Genomic DNA, 22,764 nt, shown 5'->3' with positions numbered 1-22,764 from the left:
ACCTGAGTGCAAGAGAGACAAATGTGTTCACCGTACCCATCCCTCAGCCTCTAATCTTTTTTGTATGATCAGTTCACTGCATGCTTCACAAAGAGACTCTCCTAGATGTTGCAGAGATAGCAAAGACTAAACTCCATTTTCCCCAAAAGAACAACACCTTTCCAATCCTACTGTCAAGAGTATGACCACATATCTGGCGGTGACTTTAAAGTGTTGATTTCTTTGCCTGCTCCTCCGGAAGTCATTCACTAAAATCATACCAGCAAGACTGCTGCATTAGTCAACAAGACAAGTAGCAACTTCACATCATTACCACCTATCTGTCCAACCCCTATTAACAGTGCCACCTATGACTCCCAAATAAAATCCAGATTATTCAAAAACTGCCAATGGTCTTTACTAGCAAAAGACTTTCCAAAGCATTTGTAACCATTTTCATTACAACTTGAAAGTAGAATGGTATAATATACAATGACCTGTATTTCAATCATTAAGGTATTATCTTGAAAACCTTACCTTTATACCTGTTAACCCAGTGGGCAACTGCACAATATCATATGCAAGTTTAGATTTTTCTGCCTCCACAAATGGATCAGAGAATGCTCGGCCATGGAATCTTTTAAATCCTTGGACTGTGTTCTTTGCATTGGATATTACCTAAGAAAAAGTGTATCAGAGTCAAAGAGTGGAAAGACTAATAGCAATGAAATTATGAAAAAAAAAATTCAACAATCTCAGGATTAAATTAGAATCATTTTCCTTCTGAGTTAGTTTTCTTTAGCACTAAACCTTTCTGAACGATGCCTGCCAGCTTGTGAAGTGAGGAGTGAGGGACCTGTACAGGTCACATGCAGGGCTAGGACCGGAGCCCAGATTGCCTTACTTCCTCATGAAGACAGGTCATTACCCTTATAAAAGTATTCTCTGTTCTTAAACTTCTAACAAACATTTACATAAAATAATTTTTATCTTTTAAAAATTACCCGTAGTTTGTTATTTGAACTTTCCAGGGGCCAATCTGGCAGTATGTATCAATTCAGTTATTCTAGTGAAGAAAACTTACCATAATGGAAAAAAAGATGACACTAAGCCCACAAAGCTAATGCAAATGAACTGATAGAGCATTATTTATCACAGCAGAAAACTGCAAAGAGCCTAGAGGGTAAATGACAGGAGAATGGGTAAATAAATTATGGCATATCCATACAATGGTTAATATTATTTTAGAAGTCTGGAGACAAGTATCTATATGATATGATGTCACTTTCTTGGGGTGGGGAGAAAAACATTTATATGCTTAGAAAGAGTACAAAAGGTTACACATTAAGATATTAACAGTGATTTTTGGATAATGGTAGTATGCTAACTTCTAAATTCCTCACACTTTTACATCTATATTTTCTAATTTCTCTAGAATAAAGTATTATAATTTATGGGAAAAAATGCTGGCAAGGGACATTCAAAAAATTTAAGAATGAACTTCTGCTTAAGACTTATAGGCTCCTCTTCCCAATGCAGAAGTTAAGTGCAACAAGTCCCAAGGAAAAACAGCAGAGCTCCTCTGCATCAGCAATGTCAAAAGGCACAACAGAAGTTCTTTTGTAAAACAATATGAGGGCTCCAAAGTCAGGCCCTGTTTCAGTAAGCTGCCAAGTAGAAACTCAGTATCACAATAACTATGTCAACCTAGAACTAGTTTAGTACAATAACTATTCTCAATAATGAAAGCAAGTTTAAAAACAGGAAGAATTCACTGGACTTTTTAGAAGGAAAGACGTTTCAAAACAGCTCTGTACTTGCTATCTACTGTCTCCTAAAACATGTTGAACTTTCTGAAAATGAGATTATAAAACACCCAATTTAATTAAATTGGCCAAGCACAATTTTCTTGGGCTTATAAATCTTAGGCGCTGCCTGGTCCAGAAAAAGAAACAGTTATTCATTCTATACGTTGCTCCAGATTGAACTATTAAAACATCTAACATGCAACTCCTTAATTTTACAGCAACCTCAGACACTCAGGGAAATAGAACTCTTCAGGTTCTGCTGCTCTGGTTACAGAGGAACCAGCAAATATGTCAGGTTCCTGGTTTAAAAGTAAACTAATGGTAAGTGTGCTTCTACAAGTATGTTTTCCTTCCTTGAGAACCTTGATCAACACTGACCTTAAATATGAATAAGATGAAGACAGAACAAGACACTTTAACGAGCATTTAAAATACCCAGGAAAGGGCTTCCCTGGTGGCGCAGTGGTTGAGGGTCCGCCTGCCAATGCAGGGGACGTGGGTTTGTGCCCCGGTCCGGGAGGGTCCCGCATGCCGCGGAGCGGCTAGGCCCGTGAACCATGGCCGCTGAGCCTGCACGTCCGGAGCCTGTGCTCCTTAACGGGAGAGGCCACAGCAGTGAGGAGCCCACGTACCACAAAAAAATAAAATAAAATAAAATACCCAGGAAAAAATTTAAAAAATAAAATACCCAGGAACAAGCAAACATCCTAGCACTTTGCATTAAACAGATTGTACATGTTCATGCTATTTTAAAAAGCTATTTGCTTCTCACTCAAGTACGTTAAGAAGGATCAGGTTCATCTCTCAGTTGTACACCCAGGGGCTCACAGTGGTGGGCACATAATGGGCACTGAAATACTTGCTGAATGGGAAGGATGGACAAACCACAGAAGAAAGTCACTTTAGGGAAAAACAAAGTTCTACCTGGCTTTTAGCTGCTGCTCCAATTGAACGATTCTTAGGACCAAAAGAAATGCAAGCCCTAGAAGACAAAACAAACATTTAAACATCAAACCTTACTGCAATTATTACATCCAAAACCAAAGCAGGCAAGGACTTCCCTGGTGGTCCAGTGGTTAAGACTCCGCGCTCCCACTGCAGTGGGGGGGAAGGTTCGATCCCTGTTTACGGAACTAAGATCCCAAAAGCCTCGCAGCACAGCAAAAAAATCTGCTTAGCCGAAAAGCCCTATTTTTGTTAACTGCACACAGTAAGTCTATGATTTTGACCTTTCTACTGAGTAAACTGTCCATGGAATGCGCTGCTTCTTAGAATAATGGGAGTTCATCACTTAGATGTTGAAGTACAAGTTTGGTATGACCATCTGTCTGAAATACTGGAGAGAGGTGGACTAACCAGTCTCCACTGTCCTCTAATTCTTCAAGCCTGGTGTTCAAAATTCCAATATAAAATAGTATACCCTCATATCAATACATCAATAAAATGTTCTTTGTGTTTAGAACAGCTCATAACTTCACCAAGAGAATAGTCTATAAACCCTGAAAACAACGCTTGTCCTATTGTGAATATTGAATACATAAAAAGTTATTTTTCTAGAACTAGTTTCCAAGGACTCAATTTCTTTTTTTTTTTTTTAAAGACTCAATTTCTGACAAGGAACTTCATTCCCACTTCTGAACACATTCTTCCAAATCAATTCATACACTGCTTGCTGGTTTGATGTATATGCTGCTTATTTTAGAAAGCAAAATTGAAACTTGCTTAAAGGTATAAACACTTTAAAACACTGTGTTTAAGCTTAAAAAGTCAGTTATTTTGGAGTTGATGTTTTTGCTATCATGGCCTCCATGCTTCCCCCTGTTTTTCACTCTGGAACCTTGGATATATTTGTCATCTCCCTTTCCAGTAGCTGATTTCTCTCAAGCTAAAATAAGATCAAATTCACCCATGCCACCCCCAAAAAATCCAAAAGACAAAGCTCTTCCCAGAGTCCATTTCTCCCTCAGGTTAGTAAAGCCTTCTCTTCCTCCTACTTAATAACAATGACTGCATAAATTGCCTATATGCACCATCTCATTTAATCCTCATAAGCACCCTATCTTATTCCCACTTTATAGGAGAGGAAACTGAGTCCAAAAAGGTATTAATAAGTAAATTTGTCCAGAGTCATACAATCTGAAAGCAATGGGAGTCAGGACTATAGATCGTTTCTCCATACTTCACACTCTAGCTAGCTTTGACCCTCTCTCTATCCCCCCTGGACCCCTAATTCTTCGAATTTAGTGGAACGAGTAAGAATGAGAGCTCTGCAGCCATACTGCCTTGGTCCAAATCTGACCGCACTAGATGACCTACTAATTAAGTAGAACTGTTTTACTTAAACTTACCAGCCTTGTACAAACTGGCAGAATGCTCAGCCTCTCTGTGCCTCAGTGGTCCTTTCCAAACAATGGTGCAAGAGTCCCTGTGAGCCAATCTCCCAGAAAAGTTACAAGCAGCTATGCCCTGAATAAATGACACAGCCTGGAATTTCATCAGATTTCCTATGAGCCCTAAGCTCTATGGGCCTAGAACATGCTGAGGGGTAGCCCCTCTAGAGCACAGGTATCAAGCTCAGCCTTTCTGCAAATATACCACCTATCACTTAAAAAAAAAAAAAAATCCTGAGTACCACTTAAATGTCTCCCCTATTACAGCCCTTTAGGAAATTGCCCACCGTAATCTTACCTACTCCATTCACCCTGTCCACTCCTTCTAGCCTATGCATGCAAACCTACATCTTTCTAAAAGCCACCAGATCTGAATTTCTAACATGCATCCCACCAATAACTCAATCCCAACATAACTAAAAGCCAACATTATTTATCTTCCATTGTTTCCTGCAGCCCTGTTTTCAAGCCTTCATCTCCTCAAAACAATACTAGCTCTAAGAATGAAAAAATTAATGTTCCCAACTTTATTGTATGTCTGTTGAAGGGTTAATTTCCTATTCTACCTTGGTAACTCTGAATCTGTCTTGCTTCTAATTACCTTCCAAACAAAAACATTACCAGCAAATAGGGTCCAGATTCCGTAATGTAGAACCTAAGGCCTCTCACAATCCCATCCCCACCCCCATTTTCCAGGTGCAATCTCAAGCACACAGTGCCCCAACACAAGTCAAAGAGTCTTCCAATCCTCCTGCTTTGCTCTACCACTTTTGCCACCTGAAATGCCCTGGTCCTTCTAAATCTCACTCATTCTCCAGAGACATCACACACTTGTGATGCCTTCCCAATCCCTCTCAAGTAAAAATTGTTACTACCTCTTAAAACTTATTAGACTTGGCTTAAAACTTACTGGACTTTGGGCAATGTGAATGTAGAACATTTCCATCATCACACAATGTTCTACTGTACGGAGCTGCTCTAGGTAATATTCTCTTTGAAGTCAGTTAACATTTTTACTTACTCTTAAAATCTACATCTGCCTTAGAAGTAATAGATAGGAAATGGTTCGTATATCTTGAAAAGCTAAATAAAAGTTTGTCTCAGTTCAAATTATTCATCCTTTTATTCGTCTATATATGCACACACTACAAACAGTTCCCAACTTCTTACAAAGCAATCAAATGTAACTAATGGAACATCAATCTTTACCACATAATATGGCAATTACACCTCAAACAAGGCATAACTCTTGCAAAGTATGGGCAGAATTCACACTTTTCTTATCGTATTATAGAAAATCATTAATATATTATTACATAATTCTTACATTCTAAAAAAAGTTCTATAACAAGCCAACTAGTACATTAAAGAAAGGAATCCTTAGCTTTTCCACTTTATGGTCAATTTGATTGAGTTGAACACATGTACAGTAAAAAGAGCTCAGGCTCTAGAATTAGACAGTATGGGTCTGTCTGAATCCCTTCTCTACCTTTCTAGCTGTGTGACCTGTTAATTAACTGCTCTGAAATTCAATTTGTTCATCTCTAAAATGGGGGAAATTACCGCACCTATGTAATATGGTTGCTATAAGGATTAAATTTGTTGATCCACTTTTAAAGGACATTTATCAGAGACTGGCACATCATAAATAACATTATATATTACCAAACCTCCAATGATACCTTGGTCTGAGTTTCATACAAAAAATATATACCGGGACTTCCCTGGTGGCGCAGTGGTTGAGAGTCCACCTACCGATGCAGGGGACGCAGGTTCGTACCCCGGTCCAGGAAGACCCCACGTGCCGCGGAGTGGCTGGGCCCGTGAGCCATGGCCACTGAGCCTGAAGCCTGTACTCCGCAACGGGAGAGGCCACGGCAGTGAGAGGCCCACGTACCGCAAAAAAAAATATATATATACACACACACACACACACACACACACATATATATATATGGGTATATATATATATACACACACACACACACATATATATACACACCAACTAGGGAGTTCCCTGGTGGCCTAGTGGTTAGGATTCTGGGCTTTCACTGCCATAGCCTGGGTCTAATCCCTGGTCGGGGAACTGAGATCCCACAAGACACAGGGCACAGACAAAAAAAGAAAAAAAAAAAAAAAAACCAGAACAAACCAAAAATATACCAACTAGTTTGCTATGTAAATTGTGCTTCACCTTCTCAAACTATCCACTAAAACCCACTCAGCCATCTTTAAAATCATGAGGAATAAAAAGTTCTACCATTTCCTTTTCAAAAGGACAACTGAGGGCTTCCCTGGCGGCGCAGTGGTTGAGAGTCCGCCTGCCGATGCAGGGGACACGGGTTCATGCCCCGGTCCGGGAAGATCCCACATGCCGCAGAGCGGCTGGGCCCGTGAGCCATGGCCGCTGAGCCTGCGCGTCCAGAGCCTGTGCTCCACAACGGCGGAGGCCACAACAGTGAGAGGCTCGCGTACCGCAAAAAAAAAAAAAACGACGACTGAATGAGGGTAGATATGTTAAACAGCACAAATTGAAAGGGTTTTTAAAGTAAAAGCTTACATAAAGAAATCTAATATTTAAATGTGAAAAAGGCCCAAAAAGATTACGTCAAATTTTAGGGCCAACGCTAGAACCTATTCCGTGCTTTCTAGTGCAAGCTCATCGTAGAAAATTAGAAAAGTGTAAAAAAGAACATAGGGATTATCAGTAACTCTACAACCAACACCCTCCTACCAGAGACGGCCATTACTATTTAGGTAAATACTGCTATGCAATCCTAATAAATTAAATAATTCTTTTAAAAAGAGAAGCTAAATACCCCCATTAAGTTTGTTTCTCCTCAACAAACACTCTAAAAAATCTTCAGTGTCTGAATGATTCTGTCAGGATTTGGATAGGGAACAGATATTTAACGGAAATATGTATTGATACTATTTCCCACTCACCAGGAAATTCCAAATTTTCACATAGCCTGCATGCAATCCCTATGTAGGAAGCCTCTCTTTCATCCAAGCAGGTAAAGCTCCCTTGTCCCACGGCTTTCATTTTTGAGCCTTCATATGCCAGGCAGTGTGCTAAGCATTCTACACTTGATTCTCCCAAATACTCTAAGACAAGAACTATTACTGACCCAATTTTGTAAATGAAGAACTGAATAAAGGCAAGTTAATGTGCCCAGAAACATAACTAGTACTAGAGCTCAGGATTCAAAATCAGGACTACCAAACTCCAAGTCCCACACATACATTTTTTTTTTAACCTTTTTTTTTTTTTTTTTTTTGGCTGCATCCTCCTTGCAGTGCACAGGCTTCTCTCTAGTTGCAGCACGCAGGCTCCAGAGAACGTGGGTTCTGTAGTTTGCAGCACGCAGGCTCTGGCGTTGAGGCGCCCAAGCTTAGTAGTTGTGGCGTGTGGGCTTAGTTGTCCCACTACACGTGGGATCTTAGTTCCATGACCAGGGATCGAACCCGCAACCCTTGCACTGGAAGGCAGACTCTTTACCACTGGACCACCAGGGAAGTCCCCATACATACTTTTGTACTGCCTACCAAACCCTCTAGATTTATTCCTACTTCTATACCTTCACCAGACTGTCCCAATCCTTTCTTCATGTATTCTAATCCTGTTTGCTCAAGTCCCACTCCTGCCTTTCCTTATCACTCTATCTCCCACAGATATGACTTGTCCTCTGAACTTGTATAATTAAGGTCTATATTTAATAACCTTGCCCATAATTGTACTCTCTATTCTTATTCTATTTACTGTTGCTTTACGTCATTCATATTTCCAACTAGAATGATTACATCTCCACAGCAGGACTCTATCTTACACTTCCTCTATACTTTACACAAGGCCAAGTTAATGCTGCTAAAAATGGCAGTACTCAAGACACTTGCTACTTGACTGATATTACCTTTTCTCCATTCCAAATTACAGGCTGACATTACACAAAGTTAATTTAAATCAAGTTCAAAACTTTTCTGTTCTAATCTTTACGTCCTAGAAATAATCATCTTTTTAAACCAGAGAATAGCCGTTGTTCTCTTTCCTGGGTAAAAGATACCACTGACCAAACATTTATGGATATTCTGATAGGATGTTATGAACAGCTGCAACCAGCACGGATCCTTAAAAGGTACAGTTTCACGTTTATAAGTGTGTGTAGGACCGCTCTCAGAATATTCAGACAGCTGTTACTCTAATTCAATTTCTTAAACAATATAAGAAAATGAGTTTTTCAGAGAAACTACAATAGTATTTAGACTATCAAGTAAGAGAAGCAGGCAAGACTGGCATGGAAATGGTTATTAGGTTAATCAGACTACCCCACGGTCACTGCCTTAGCCCAGAGCTAGAAAATACCCAAAACAGTTGATATCGAACAGATCAAACAACTCATACTAGCAAGATATGCAGTTCCTTAAGAACCACAAACTCCTGAGTCAGTAAGATTTACACATTAAAAGCTACATATTTGATAAACCCTAAAGGCAAACTTCCATAGATTTAATTTTACTGTCCCAATATATGGTCCATTAATGAACAGAATTAATAAAATATACAAAAAGGTAATAATAACAATATGAGCAAATAATTGGGCAGTATTTACTATGTAACAGGCATTATGCTAAATATTTTATATAACTGATAATCCTCACAAACCCCAGTGAAACAGAGAAATCACTTACGTTCCTGGTGTAAATTAATCCCTTAAATTTTTGTAAAGTATTCTGGCAATAGGTACTGAAATTTTAAGCATATATATCCTTTCACCAATTTCACATCTTGAAATCTATCCAACAAAAATAAAAGTATTAACATGTAAACATAAATATAAAAGACTTGTTGAAGACTATTTCTAATTGCAAAAATTTAGAAACAACCTGAACATCTGAGGAAAGCATGTTAAAGCCATAGTATGGACTATTATGTACTTAAGGAGGTAAATTCATATTTACTGACTCTGAAAGATGTCTAAAATATAAGTGAAAGAAAATAATTACAAAATATAGTATGATCCTATTTGTTTATATGGGCACACACATCCCCACATATATTTGTAGAAGTCTAGAAAAAGTTATGCAAGGATAGACAGCAAACAGCAAATAATTAGAAACAATTTTACTTAGCACTTTATTTTTGTTGTTGTTGCTAAAGCAAACAAGTATTTTATGAAGTCAGAAAAAGTTTTAATTTAGGAAACCCAATTTAGAACCTGATGACATAAAGTTCCTGTAGATTACACCTACCAATTCTATATACAAAGTTGTATTTTAGTTCTTAAATGAGTCTAAGAAACTACTTTGATAACCTCAATTAGGCATGAGAAGTGTTAGCAATCTGAAGCTTTAGTTAACCAATCAACTTTCCTATTCACTGAAACCAAAAGATCCAGTCATCCTGACGCGCTTAGATCTACAACGTGTAAAGATATTCACTCCATAGAGGAACACTTTTCTTGCACAAATAAGGTATCAGATATTAATCTGCCAGTTAGCCAGAACCCACCTTACTTTCAGCTTTTGCTCCCAAGGGCAGTTATTAACAGACAATTTCATCTCTTCAAATTCCTAATATACTGTTTTATGAGGAACTAAGTCCATGAAAATGATAACTATTCATACACAAAATTATCTTCTTAGGTAACTCATATCTACCCTATAAATTTTGTACAGTACGGCCCAATTAACTCCTGTAATGTTTGGCAGTCCGTTAACATTTTTATTCCAAAGAAGCTTTAAGGTTGTACGCTTTCTAGTGTAATAATCCAACTAAATATAAAAATAGGCTTTCCATCTTATTCCAAAGCCTATGGTCATGAAATATCAACACGACACTCATAAGTTAAAACTCCAAAGTTTATCTCTAAGCCGCCCACACTTTTCTCCCATGCTTCCACACTGGTGGAGAGCAACATAAACTCCCACGTGGACCAAATGATTGCAATATCCTCCTAAGCATCATCCGGCTTCTTCTCTTGCCCTTCTCAAATAAATTCGTTCTCCATAAAAAAGCCAATCACATCTTTAAAATATCAATTGGATCACCTCCCACAGCACCTAGATAAAAATCTTTAACATGATTTACAAAGCCCTGCCATAATCTAACCTGTCTTGCCTAACTTCTCTGCAGATTCAATTCACAGCATTTTTTCAAGTGGCTATAATCCTCTCAGTCTGTCAAGTGTGCCTCAGTTCTTCCTCACTTGCTATTCCTTCTGCCTGGAACAACTCTTCCTCGCTCCCACCACGAACCTCCATGGTAAAACCCTACTCATCCTCTGCGTTTCATCTTAAATGACACTTCTTTAAGAAGCACCTTCCATCACCACCCCATATCCAATTTAAATTAGGTCCCCGTCATTGCTTTCCGTACTTTCCCATCTGGACCTTTACCACAGTCAGTAATTACATATTTGTTTAGCATCTGGTTTTCTCCACTAGCCATGTCCATGACGGCAGGATCTTACTTGTTTATCAGAGTACCTTTAGTGCTTAGCACAACAGCTGGCATATTAGAAGCTACTCATTATCTGCTGAAATGAAAGGAAGCCTAAATTTGGTGGGAAAGCAAGGGTCTCTTCTAGGTAAGGCTCAACTGGCTCCTCAAAAATGGAATTCAAATCCTGTTGCACCCACAATTTTAAATGAGTTACTTTCACTATACCCAGCCCTCCAGAACCTGCATCTCATTCCACTCTCACACTAAAACAAACCTATCTCACATTCCCTGTGTATCTCTGAGATATAAATCCATTCTTCCATAATCACTACTTAAAAAAAAAAAAAAATCAACCTTTCTGCCCACCATGTTCTACTTAGCCAAAGACTCCAACACAGAAATCTAAGCTAATCGAGATCACAGTTCAAAAACTACTTGGGGGCTTCCCTGGTGGTGCAGTGGTTGAGAGTCCGCCTGCCGATGCAGGGGACACGGGTTCGTTCCCTGGTCCGGGAAGATCCCACATGCCGCGGAGCGGCCGGGCCCGTGAGCCATGACCGATGAGCCTGCGCTTCCGGAGCCTGTGCTCCGCAACGGGAGAGGCCACAACAGTGAGAGGCCCGTGTACCGGGGGGAAAAAAAAAAAAAACTACTTGAATGTATGGCATCCCTCTAAGTTCCTGGAAATATAGGAACATGTAAGGAAAATTACTTTTAAGTATTTAAACATATATTCTTATCACAATTACATGGTGTATCTGGTCACCCATCAAATAGTCTTTGGGACAAATTTAACTGTGATCTGGGAAGATTAAATTCTTTTCTGAAACAACTCTTTCAGTTCCAAATAATGAGATTCATGGTAAAACTGCTGTAGTTACTATTTGTTTAAAGGAGAAAAGGGGTCATAAGAGTCTAAAAGAAAGGACAGGAACACTTCATTCCAATATTTGGAATTCTCTTACCTTTGGAGCTAAAGTATGTTCAATTCTAGCTGGGAAAAGACCAAAAAGTTACATGCCTAACTCAGTGCTCTAGCCCTCTTAATTTCTTGAGGAAAACTATCTCTACAGATGAAGCAAACTAGGATCCAGAGAGGAAAATAACAAATAGGAAATTAATGCTTAAATACTTAAAAACTTCATTGTACAATACACTTCCCTGGAAATACAAATTAGACCCACTGTTAAAAACTATTAAGATGGGAGGGTTGGGGATTGGGCTGTGACTGCTAATGAGTACAGGGTTTCTCTTGTGGGATGATGAAAATGTTTTAAAATTGTGTTGATGGTTGCACAGTTTTGTGTCTACACTAAAAACAAACTGTACACTTTAAAAGGGTTAACTGCATGGTATGTGAATTATATCTCATTAGTTAAAAACTATAAATAAAATTGAGAAAGGAACATCAAACTGTGGTTTTGGATCTGGGATGGGTTTTGCGGGAAGCAAATGGGTTACGTCTAAAATAAGGGATAGAAATTTGATAAGTTTAAGGGAAATGTTGTCAGTCTTCTGGGTAGCAAATATCAGTCTGGTATAGGGAGCAATCGAGTTGGCCAGAAATTGCTCAAGAAGTGTAACAAAAGGTAGGGTGAAAAACGAGCCTTAAAACAGAGGCCCTTAATGAGACACAATGAGAACCTAGCAAATAACAGAAACTTCTTAAAGAGATTCTGTCCAAGAGGAAGACAATGGATTGAAAGGTGTCTCTACGTACAAGACTCTTACCCTATCCAAGGAAAGACCTGGGTGAGTCATGATTTCTTAGCGCTGTGTCTATACTGGCTCCATAACTTACCATAGGTTCTAAAAGTCAAAGTGAGCCCCTGAGTCATTCATTAACAATTGCAGCCAACACCCTGGTTGGAATGTATTACAGTGAAAGCGGAACGCTGTTAGGGATAGGTGCGCAAAGAATGACAGCAAAGAATGACCCAACATTCAGTTCAATATACTGAAGCGACGTGAAAAACCAAAGCGAATGCAAAAGGTATCCAAAAGGCATCGATTTTATTAAATCCTTTTCTGATATCTTTCCGCGCCAATCCTATCTGGAGATCTCTGGTGCTCCGACTCCCTCTCTTCCGGGCGCCACCCCACCCCCCACTCACGTGGGACTCCGGTCTCTGCACTGTCTTACCGCCTGCCGGCAGACGCCAGACCTGTTCAATTAAACTTTTATTAAGCTCCTGCTGTGTGCAAAGCTCCCAACTCTGTGCTGGGCTTTAGAGACGTCAGTACGCCCTGGGCCTATTATGTGCCCTCTAAAAGAGAATCTCGGTCCGTCCCACATCCCGGGCCTGCCTTCCCCCCAGCTCCTACCCACAGCCTCCGCTGGTCCAAGTACCCACTCGGAGCCCTCGCTCGGCCGGCGGGCCACAGAAAAAAGGCCTCGCCCCTGGCGCAGACCCACACGAGGGGTCGCGGCCCCTAGTGACCTAAAACGCAGTGGGGGTCCACTACCCACCGGAGCCTCGGCTCGGAACGGAGGTGACTGCCCGGCCCGCGTTCCCCAAGCCGCGAGGGTCACAGACCCGAGCAAGCGCTACCTCCCCACCACCCCCCAACCCCCAGTGCACGCGGCTACCCTGGCCCACACTCACGGCGTGCAGCGGTCGCTGTATTCATTAGCGATCGTTTCGATGCCGCCGGCGCGGGCTACAGCGACGTAGCAGCTCTGGAACCCCAGATCTATGCCCACCACCGACATGGCGCCGGCTACAGCTCAGGCTCGAGCCCGGGTCCGGCCGGCAAGACAAGACACGGACCCCGGCGGGGCTGGCGCGCGTAAAGCGGGCCGCGTGGGCCAGGAAACTGGGGCTAGTGGGAGACGTGCGGAGGGCCACACAAGAGCCTAGGTTGTTAGAAGGAGGGCCGCAGCGGAGGACACTACTCAGGCCGGCTCCGGCTCAGCGGCCGCAGCCTGGGCGCCGGTAGCGGGGGCGGAGAAGATCTCGAAAGGTCTCGTCGCTACGAGAGTAAAGAAGCAGCGCGAGAACTGAGCGGGAATGTTCTCGCGAGACTCCGGGTCAGCCGCTTTTCTTCCTGAGGCCCCGCCCCCCAGTTACGTACACGTGTACGTCACTCCCAGGCCCAAGAACCTGGGAAGGGCCGGCGAAAGACAGTTGGGAGGCGGGGTTGGCCATTGAGCATGTACACGGACCCCGCCGCCGCGCTAAGGGCGGCGGCAAAGAGCAGTGGAGCACCTCCCCTTCCAGAAGAAAGTAGGACAGCCGGTTTGAGGCAAAATACTGAGGAAGCGCTTTTGTCCTACTTCCGCTTTTTTCTTTATCTCAAAGGAAGTACTGGTTGTGGCACCTCCTACGCCACACCTTGTGTTGGGAAATGGGAGCACAAACTAATCTTAAAAGTCCAGAGGCGTCTCTCATCTGCTCTCCTTGAGGTAGGTTGGTGGGTAGAGAAGGCCGCCGTTGGAACGCGGCCTTCGGCAGTCTTAGCTAAGACGCTGTCAAAGTCAAAGACAGCGCCCTCTGCGGCGGAGGGGAGGACTCCACCCTCAAGTCCACCGCCTTGTTTTTTTCGTTCAGCCTCGTCGCACCGTTTTCTAAACCACTCCTGTCCTTAGATCAGACTGAGGAGCCTACGGCACTTAAGCCTTTCAATCCCCAACCCATTCTAAGCACATGTCTTGAGCTGGATGCAAGAGACACTGAGGTGGATGACATGCTCCTAGGTACGTTCAGACCAGCCGGTAAGTGGCAGGATGAAATGAAGCTAGCGAATCATCAGGACCCCTCGCTTGCATGGGCACCTGGAAGAGCAAGGAGTTGCTGAGAGTTATGGTGGCTTCCAGTTGTGGAGCGGAAGCCAGCTGTCAATCGGGAAGCAACTCTTTGTAATGAGCATTTCTGATAAATCGCTTAAAGATAGAAGACAGGGAATCTGAATTTCCATGTCTTCAGTAATTTGATGTGATGTCTTATTCTAAGTATTTACTTTGTAAATACTTAAGCATTGTATAAGCTTCAACCTCACAAAACCTGAATCCAGTACAAGAGTAGCTAGACAGGTAAATGGGGTCCCAGTACCTGGTGGCAAGTTTGTCCACACATAATGGGGGAGGGGAGGCGAAAGGGCAGAGAAAATTTTTTGTTTAAATTTTTCTAGTCTTGCCATAAAATATGAATTTTATTTCACACCTGCTGCCTAAGAAGGTACCTCAGTCTCCAGGAGCAATGCCCAAAGCCCACGTTGGGTGCCTTTAAACTTGCTAATCACCACAGGGTTCTCACATTTTGGCTAAATCAAACCTGTTTTTGTCTTCAAAAACAAGCACTGAGTGCTCCCTGAGGCTGTAATAGCAGGTGTGGAGGGAGGAAGAAAAAGCCTTTGAAAAATAGAACAAGGACAAACAGATGCTTGTACACCCATATTCACAGCATTATTCACAATAGCCAAAAGGTGGAAACAACCCAAATGTCCGCTGATGCATGAATGTGTTTTCAAGATGTGGTATATACGTATGATGGGATATTATGCAGCCTAAAAAGGAACAAAATTCTAACACGACGCAACATGGATGAACCTTGAAAACATCATGCTAAGTCAAAGAAGCTAGACACAAAAAAAACAAATATTGACTAATTACATTTACACAAGGTGCCTAGAATAGGCAAATTCATAGAAACAGAAAATAGAATAGTGGTCACTAGGGGCTGGCTGGTAGGAGGGATTGGAGAGTTACTGTTTAATGGGTACAGAGTTTTAGTCTGGGATGATGAAAAAGTTCTAGAGTTGGATAGTGGTGCTGATTGTACAACAATGTGAATGTACATAATGCCACTGATTTGTACACTTTAAAATGGTTAAAATGGTAAGTTTCCTTATGTATATTTTACCACAATTTTAAAAGTAAAGAAAAATAAGAAAAATTGTACTTGACCTTCCTTCCTCTATCTCCTATTTTTCTCCCACCTAGGAGGATATCAATAACACCAAAGATGTTACTGGCTTTACCTATGACAGAGTCCTGTCTCCATCTGTCTACTCTGGGGTATTAAGCACTGGACAAACAAGCCAGTCTGTAAACAGATAGGGTAGGGGGTCCACAGAGAAAGAGAACCAGGCATGGCTTTCTTGACGTAAGAAAAGCCATATTTGGCCGAAGCCATTTTTTGATCTAAGCCTGGCCACAATGCTTGTCGTTGAACAGGTCTCAGTAATTAATGATCGTAAGGGAAGTGAGGGAATACAGGAACAAAGGAGGAGCAGTCAAGAAACAGTAGTTCAGCAATAAAACAGAGTCCTAGTTCCTCCTCAAGGGATGTACATAATATGATACACATCTTCAAGTTCTACAGGAACTAAGGCCCCCACCCAGATGGAGGATGGAATGATGTTGATCTTTTCTGACACTTGTGGCTTTAATCACCTAAAGCTTTGTCCCAGTTCAATGTTAAAAATCTCCTCAGCTCAAGCCCCTTCATGAATATGCATATACCACACAAGGCCTTTCATGGATATGCACGTACTCTTGGCTTAAAACTTCCCCAGTTTTGCTGTTCAGGGAGACACTGCTTTGGGAAAGATCCCCGGTGTTCTCCTTTCTAACTTCAAGTAATAAATCCTTCATTCTCCATATCTTTGGCTTGGTTGTGTCTTTTGGCTCAACACCCACCAAGAGGGGAACCCAGTTTTGGGGTAACAAGCCTGACCTAGGCTGAAGTACCTAAACTACCTAGAAGATCACTACGTCTGGGTTGTGGACTCTGTCTCTGCCTTCCATCTTGTGCGAGGCCTCCCCAGCCTTTAGCTAAACTGGCAAAAAACATCCCTATCTTTTTGTGTTCCAACTTCATACCTACCTGCCTTATTTGCCTTGGCACTGCTTTCAGTTTAAAATACCATTGGTTCTATCAATCTTTTGAACAATTTGTCCTTCTCAAAATGAAGCATAACATCAGTTACAGAGAGCACTCTTCCTGCTAAAAATAGTGTATTTGATCATCAAACTTATAGCTCAAGAGGCTATTCTGGGATATTTAAATAAATGAAGTCAGAAAAGGTTATTTAAGAATTCCAAAGAATCTAAAGGAGCAAGTTTCCAAGAATCGATTGTGAAGCAGTAAAGTTGCAAGAATATTTAATGTTAAAGGCACCATGGGTGTAGCACAAGTTCTTTTCATTTAGCAGAGCATCTTGAGTATTTTAGAAGGAAGTTGTTAAATGCCTTTCTCTGATACAATGATGAAATTTAGTTCTAAGCAATTAGCAAATTTTTTGTCTGTTTGTTTTCAGTACACAGTGTTCATAGCCTGCCTACCACAAGACAAAAGTTTCTCAGTCAGTTGGGAATTCATAGTCTTCCCTGCCAGGTGTCCAGTGGAATCCTGTTCTATATTCTGGAGCAGGTTCTGGAATCATTTGCTTCACAAGTAAGCTACAAACTCAGATAATGGTGTTTTCTGGCTTCCCTGATATCACAGTGAGTGGACCAATGCCCTTAGCAGAACCAGCGCTCCTTTCTTAAACTCTAAAACTCTAACTAAACTCAATAATAATGGTAATTACTTCATCTCTAGCTCCTACAGTATGTGCCAGACATTGTGCTGAGTGATTTGGATATCATAATCCATTTAATCCTCACAGCATACCCATTAGGTGGGTGTCATTTTCCAATTTTGAAGATGAAAAAACAGACCTGATGAGGTTAAAGAGCTTGTCCAAGGTTATATAACTTTTAAAACTCCAATTTCAAAATGGCCTCCTACAACTACACCACTGTTTTCTTTAAGCTCATGTTCCTTGTAAAGGCTCCATAGAGTAAATATGGGAAACAAAAGAATAAGAGAAATTAATTCAACTAGTCATTCATTGTAGACCTTTTGGAATACTTTCCTTACTTTCAGTGTTTTTGTTATGTATATATGATGGTTGAATTTGGTTGTGCCTTTTTTATTAGGTTAAACCAGCCTTTCCCAAACTGTGTTCTATGAGATATGAATAGGTTAATAATGTCATTTTGGGCTTCCCTGGTGGCACAGAGGTTGAGAGTCCGCCTGCCGATGCAGGGCACACGGGTTTGTGCCCCGGTCCGGGAAGATCCCACATGCCGCGGAGCGGCTGGGCCCGTGAGCCATGGCTGCTGAGCCTGCGCGTCCGGAGCCTGTGCTCCGCAACGGGAGAGGCCACAGCAGTGAGAGGCCCGCGTACCACAAAAAAATAATAATAATAATAATAATAATGTCATTTTAAAGACTCTGAGAAGTCTAAAGAAAACCTGTTTAAATGTTGTTTAATTATAAGTACAAGTATAACAAGCATAAATATAAGGAGTTGTAGGGCACAATTTAGTCTCCTGGTTTTTTCCCTCAAGTATTTTTCTAATCTTAACACTCTTCTGATATAGAAACTACCATTACAGTTCACTCCTAGCCCCAAATTCGCTGAAATCCTAGTGTCCTTCCTCACACTATTATACCGTCTGCTTACATAGTAGCACTATGATCTCATTCTGAGGTCCTTTCCCAAAGCCTCACTCTTTTGCCTTTATTCGGGCTGATTACACTTATACATACGTCCTGCAGTATCATCAGTATCCCAAACCTTTCCCTCTTTGTAATCTTAAAATGCTGGGTGAACTTTGCAAAGATTTCTCCAGGCCACACAGACTGATACCATCAGGAAATTTTAACCCCTTCATCTAGGTCTCTTGATCACTGATAATTTTCCTGACCTGATTCATAGCCTCCTTACCTATAAGCTCCACCCTCTCCTCAACCAGCCCCAGACTCAGCCTTCTTCCACCTCTATAGCAGCTGACATTCCAACTCCACCCCCAAAGTCCATCCTCTTGGTCTGGTCTGCTGAGACCAGAAACGTGACTCTCACCTGCTCAGACTCACCTGCTCAGCTGGGCTTTGCTCTGGCTTGTCCTGTTCCTGAGTACAGAGGGACCCCCCCAGGGAGCTATCCTGCCATCTCATGTCTGCAAATTACAAAACTCTTTTACCATCTTTTGTTTAAAGTGTCAAATTCATCAGGACTCAGTGTATCCTGTGCTGGTTTCCCTTCAGCTAAATACAGCTTCTTTGTCTCAGGACAGAATGCTCTTTGCTTCTTGCTCTAAGACTCAAGGACAATGATTTTAAAAGGCCCTGTGGCCTCAGATAATAATTCACTTTTCAGGTTTCCTGATTAAAGAGGAATCTGGGGTATGAATATGTGTAATTTGATAAAGAATCAGTGTTACTATGAACAGTGTTGCTATGAAAAATTTCATGTGGCACTCTGCCCAGGCATGGCGTCACAACCACAGGAGGACCATTTATTTTCTTGTGGACATGTAGTTAATGTTCAAATGCAAAGTGAGTTCAAAATCTAAATATATCACAGACGATTACAGTTTGACACTTGAACGCCAGCAGTGCAAGCTCTAACTCAGAGGAGAGTGACTAACATGTTTTCCTGGCAGTGGCACAGGAATCCATCCCCATGGCCAAAGGCAGCAGCAACAGCTACAGCAGGCTGAAACAACAGAGGGGATGACTTGAGCTCACTGGAAGCATCAGTTTCTCTTCCAGACAAGACAAAGACAAGCCTGAAAAAGGTAGCGGGAAGAAACTTCCACTATGGAGATACTGTGAAACAAAAAGCATGATAAGAACTTTATGTATTCTTGAAATGCTTTGAAAGAATAAGGCACTCAGCAAAGAGTAGAAATGAGGTTAATAAGTCATTCTTCAGAAATGGATGACTGGCCCTTTAAGAATACTATTTAGTCTATTAAATATGGCCATATTTTGTGCCATTTCCACTGAAGGCAAGAGTTATTTTTGAAAAGAGCAATGAAAAGATCCCAGCTGAATATCCTTACTTGATTCAGTAGTTTGTGCCAGTGAACAGAGCTTGGGATATCTTTTTTTATTGCAATAGTACTAGCACTTGTTTTGAGAAGTCAGGAAAGCGTAGTATATTCGTCTTTCTCATGTCATCTTACCCCTAAATGAGATGAGATCCAGGGCCCCAAGAAGGCCCCATCACACTAAAAGATCTCTTCCAGTCATTTAGAGTGTCAGTAGAGTGACAAAAATGCCTCCATTAGGGCTTCTCTCTTATGTTCTTTCTTAGGGCTTCTTCTCTAAAAGTAAAATCCCCTTCTAAAGCAGAGAGGACACAGTGACAATCTGGCATCTCCATGTAAACAAACAGAAAGTAAAACTACGTGGTTGAGAGGAAGTTCATGAATGAGCTCCTCACTCCACCCCCTGCCCCCCACCTCTCAATCACACACACATAGCACTCAGCCTTTACTTTCAGATCCCTTAGGTGGGTTACTTTCTCTAGAATTTTCAGTGGAATTTCCTAAAGCACTGAAATATTTGAGAGCTGCTGGTGCTTGTGAAGCAAGGCTGGGCACTTGCCCTGCCTCTGTGAGAAGTAGCTCCCTTTGACTAAAGGCGTGGTTGCTGGTAGCAGAGACATTCTGTTCCCTCTATAAGAGGCAACACAGTGTAATGAAGCAGTAATAATTACAGCTGTGATACTGGTACCAGAAAAGACAAGGACAAACAGAAATAAAATTCCAGAAACATATCCAAGTATGAGAATCCAGTATATGATACTTGGCATTTCACACTAGTGAGGGAGAGGTGGTGTTGGGATATTAGCTAACCATTTGGGAAAAAAATTTTAGATCTCTACCTCAAACCGTATGCAAGAATATATTCCTGATAAGTCAAATACTTAAAGGTTTACAAATTAAGTTTCAAAAATAAAAACATAGACATATGGGAACATATGTTTATGTATGACTGATTCACTTTGTTATAAAGCAGAAACTAACACACCATTGTAAAGCAATTATACCCCAATAAAGATGTTAAAAAATAAATAAATAAAATAAAAACATATGATTACCAGAAAATAAAGGTGAATATATACATTATATATATTTATGCAACCACACACACACATAATGATCTTTTGTAAGGACAACAACAAAAGACAAAAACAGTAAAAGCAAAGATAGAAAAATGAATGCAGAAAAGACCGTAAACAAAATGAAAAGCAATAAATACAAAGTTCAAAAAGATTACCGCCAGACTGTAAAATTAGCTAACTTAGTTAACTTGTAAAAGATTGTAGAAGATTGATATCACAAATGGTATTTGTTTGGGAGAGATGCAAATGATTTCTATCTGGTAGAAAAGATACTCCCAAAGATTATGCTTTCATTGCCCTGTAGAACAATAACAGGTTTTGTATTTAACTTAGCAATCTAATTTCAGCATTGTTTCTTTCACTTCAGGATCTTGAGTTCTCCATTGAATGATCTTTACTCTCCTGCTGGTCTCCTCACTGAGGTAAATAAATCACTGACATAGCCTCACTATATATATTTGTATGTTTTTAACTTTTTAAAAATTATATACTTTGTCCTGAAAAAGTTAAACATAGAATTACCATATGATCCAACAATTCCATTCCTAGGTATAAACCTAAAAGAATTGTAAACAAAGACTCAAACAGATACACATACACCAATGTTTACAGCAGCATTATTCACAATAGCCGAAGTGTGGAAACAAGCTAAGTGTGCACCAACAGATGAATGGATAAACAAAATGTGGTATACACATGCAATGGAATACTATTCAGCTATAAAAAAGGGATGAAATTCTGATATATGGTACAATATGAATAAACCTTGAGAGCATTATCCTAATTGAAATAAGCCAGTCACAAAAGGACAAATGTATGACTTCCTCATATATGAGGTACCTAGAATAAGCAAATTCATAGAACATAGAATGGAGGTTACCATAGGCTGTGGGAAAGGGTGAATCAGAGTTATTTTTTAATGGGTACACAGCTTGGGGTTTTTCTTTGGGGGGGTAGCATTTTTCTGTTGTTTTCTTTTTTTTAGAAGATGTTGGGGGTAGGAATTTTTTAATTAATTTATTTATTTTTGCTGTGTTGGGTCTTCGTTTCTGCACGAGGGCTCTCCCCAGCTGTGGCAAGTGGGGGCCACTCCTCATCACGGTGCACGGGCCTGTCACTATCACGGACTCCCTTGTTGTGGAGCACAGGCTCCAGACGCGCAGGCTTAGCAGTTGTGGCTCACGAGCCCGGTTGCTCTGCAGCATATGGGATCCTCCTGGACCGGGGCCCAAACCCGCGTCCCCCACATCGGCAGGCAGACTCTCAACTACTGTGCCACCAGGGAAGCTCTCTGTTGTTTTTGTTTGCTTGTTTTCGACCGCGCCGGTGAGGCTTGCTTGATCTTTTTTTTTTTTAATGAATTTATTTATTTATTTTTGGCTGTGTTGGGTCTTCATTGCTGCGCGGGGGCTTTCTCTAGTTGTGGTGAGCGGGGGCTACTCTTCCTTGTGGTGCACAGGCTTCTCATTGCGGTGGCTTCTCTTGTTGCAAGCACGGGCTTTAGGCACGTGGGCTTCAGTAGTTGTAGCATGTGGGCTCAGCAGTTGTGGCTCACGGGCTCTAGAGCAGAGACTCTAGAGCACAGGCTTAGTTGCTCCACAGCGTGTGGGATCTTCCCAGACCAGGGTTCGGACCTGTGTCCCCTGCATTGGCAGGTGGATTCTTAAGCACTGTGCCACCAGGGAAGTCCCGGCTTGCTGGATCTTAATTCCCTGATCAGCGATTGAACCTGCGCCCTCGGCAGTGAAAGCACCGAGTCCTAACCATTGGACTGCCAGGGAATTCCTAGGTACACAGTTTCTATTAAGGATGATAAAAAATGTTCTGGAAATGGATAGTGGTAATGATTGCCTGACATTGTGAATATACTTAATGCCATTCAATTGTATACCTAAAAATGGTTAAAATGATGAATTTTATGTTTTGTATACTTTCCCACATTAAAAAATTTTACTCTTTGACAACAACTTGGGAAGAAATATCCTTAAGGTATGTGACATCAGGGACTTCCCTGGTGGTCCAGTGGGTAAGACTCTGCGCTCCCAATGCAGGGGGCCCAGGTTCAATCCCTGGTCGGGGAACTAGATCCCACATGCATGCTGCAACTAAGAATCCCGCATGCTGCAACTATGAGCCTGCATGCCACAACTAAAAGATCCTGCATGCCACATTAAAGATCCCACGTGCCACAGCTAAGATTCAGTGCAGTCAAAATAAATATTTTTTTAAAAAAAGGTAT

The 22,764-nt window shown here is 41.3% G+C and overlaps 1 protein-coding gene and 1 long non-coding RNA gene across 3 annotated transcripts in view; one reads left to right on the top strand and one right to left on the bottom strand.

The window, feature by feature from the left end:
- Positions 1–13,614, bottom strand: part of HSPA4 (heat shock protein family A (Hsp70) member 4) — a 42,713-nt gene extending 29,099 nt beyond the window's left edge. The window contains exons 1-3 of the mRNA XM_067731731.1: positions 13,226–13,614; positions 2,712–2,769; positions 517–657 (exon numbers count right to left, since the gene is read on the bottom strand). Coding sequence (XP_067587832.1) covers positions 517–657; positions 2,712–2,769; positions 13,226–13,332 — 306 coding nt within the window. The 5' untranslated portion in view covers positions 13,333–13,614. The remainder of the gene's footprint in view (positions 1–516; positions 658–2,711; positions 2,770–13,225) is intronic.
- A 115-nt stretch (positions 13,615–13,729) lies between these two features.
- Positions 13,730–22,764, top strand: part of LOC137221662 (uncharacterized) — a 22,389-nt gene continuing 13,354 nt past the window's right edge. For both annotated transcript variants that reach the window (XR_010942099.1, XR_010942098.1), the window contains exons 1-3: positions 13,730–14,025; positions 19,057–19,191; positions 20,893–20,947. This is a non-coding gene — a long non-coding RNA (uncharacterized lncRNA). The remainder of the gene's footprint in view (positions 14,026–19,056; positions 19,192–20,892; positions 20,948–22,764) is intronic.

Source organism: Pseudorca crassidens, chromosome 3, assembly GCF_039906515.1.
Source record: "Pseudorca crassidens isolate mPseCra1 chromosome 3, mPseCra1.hap1, whole genome shotgun sequence".
Lineage (NCBI taxonomy): Eukaryota > Metazoa > Chordata > Mammalia > Artiodactyla > Delphinidae > Pseudorca > Pseudorca crassidens.
Note: the sequence above shows the minus strand (reverse complement) of the source record. Positions and strands in the feature narration are given on the sequence as shown.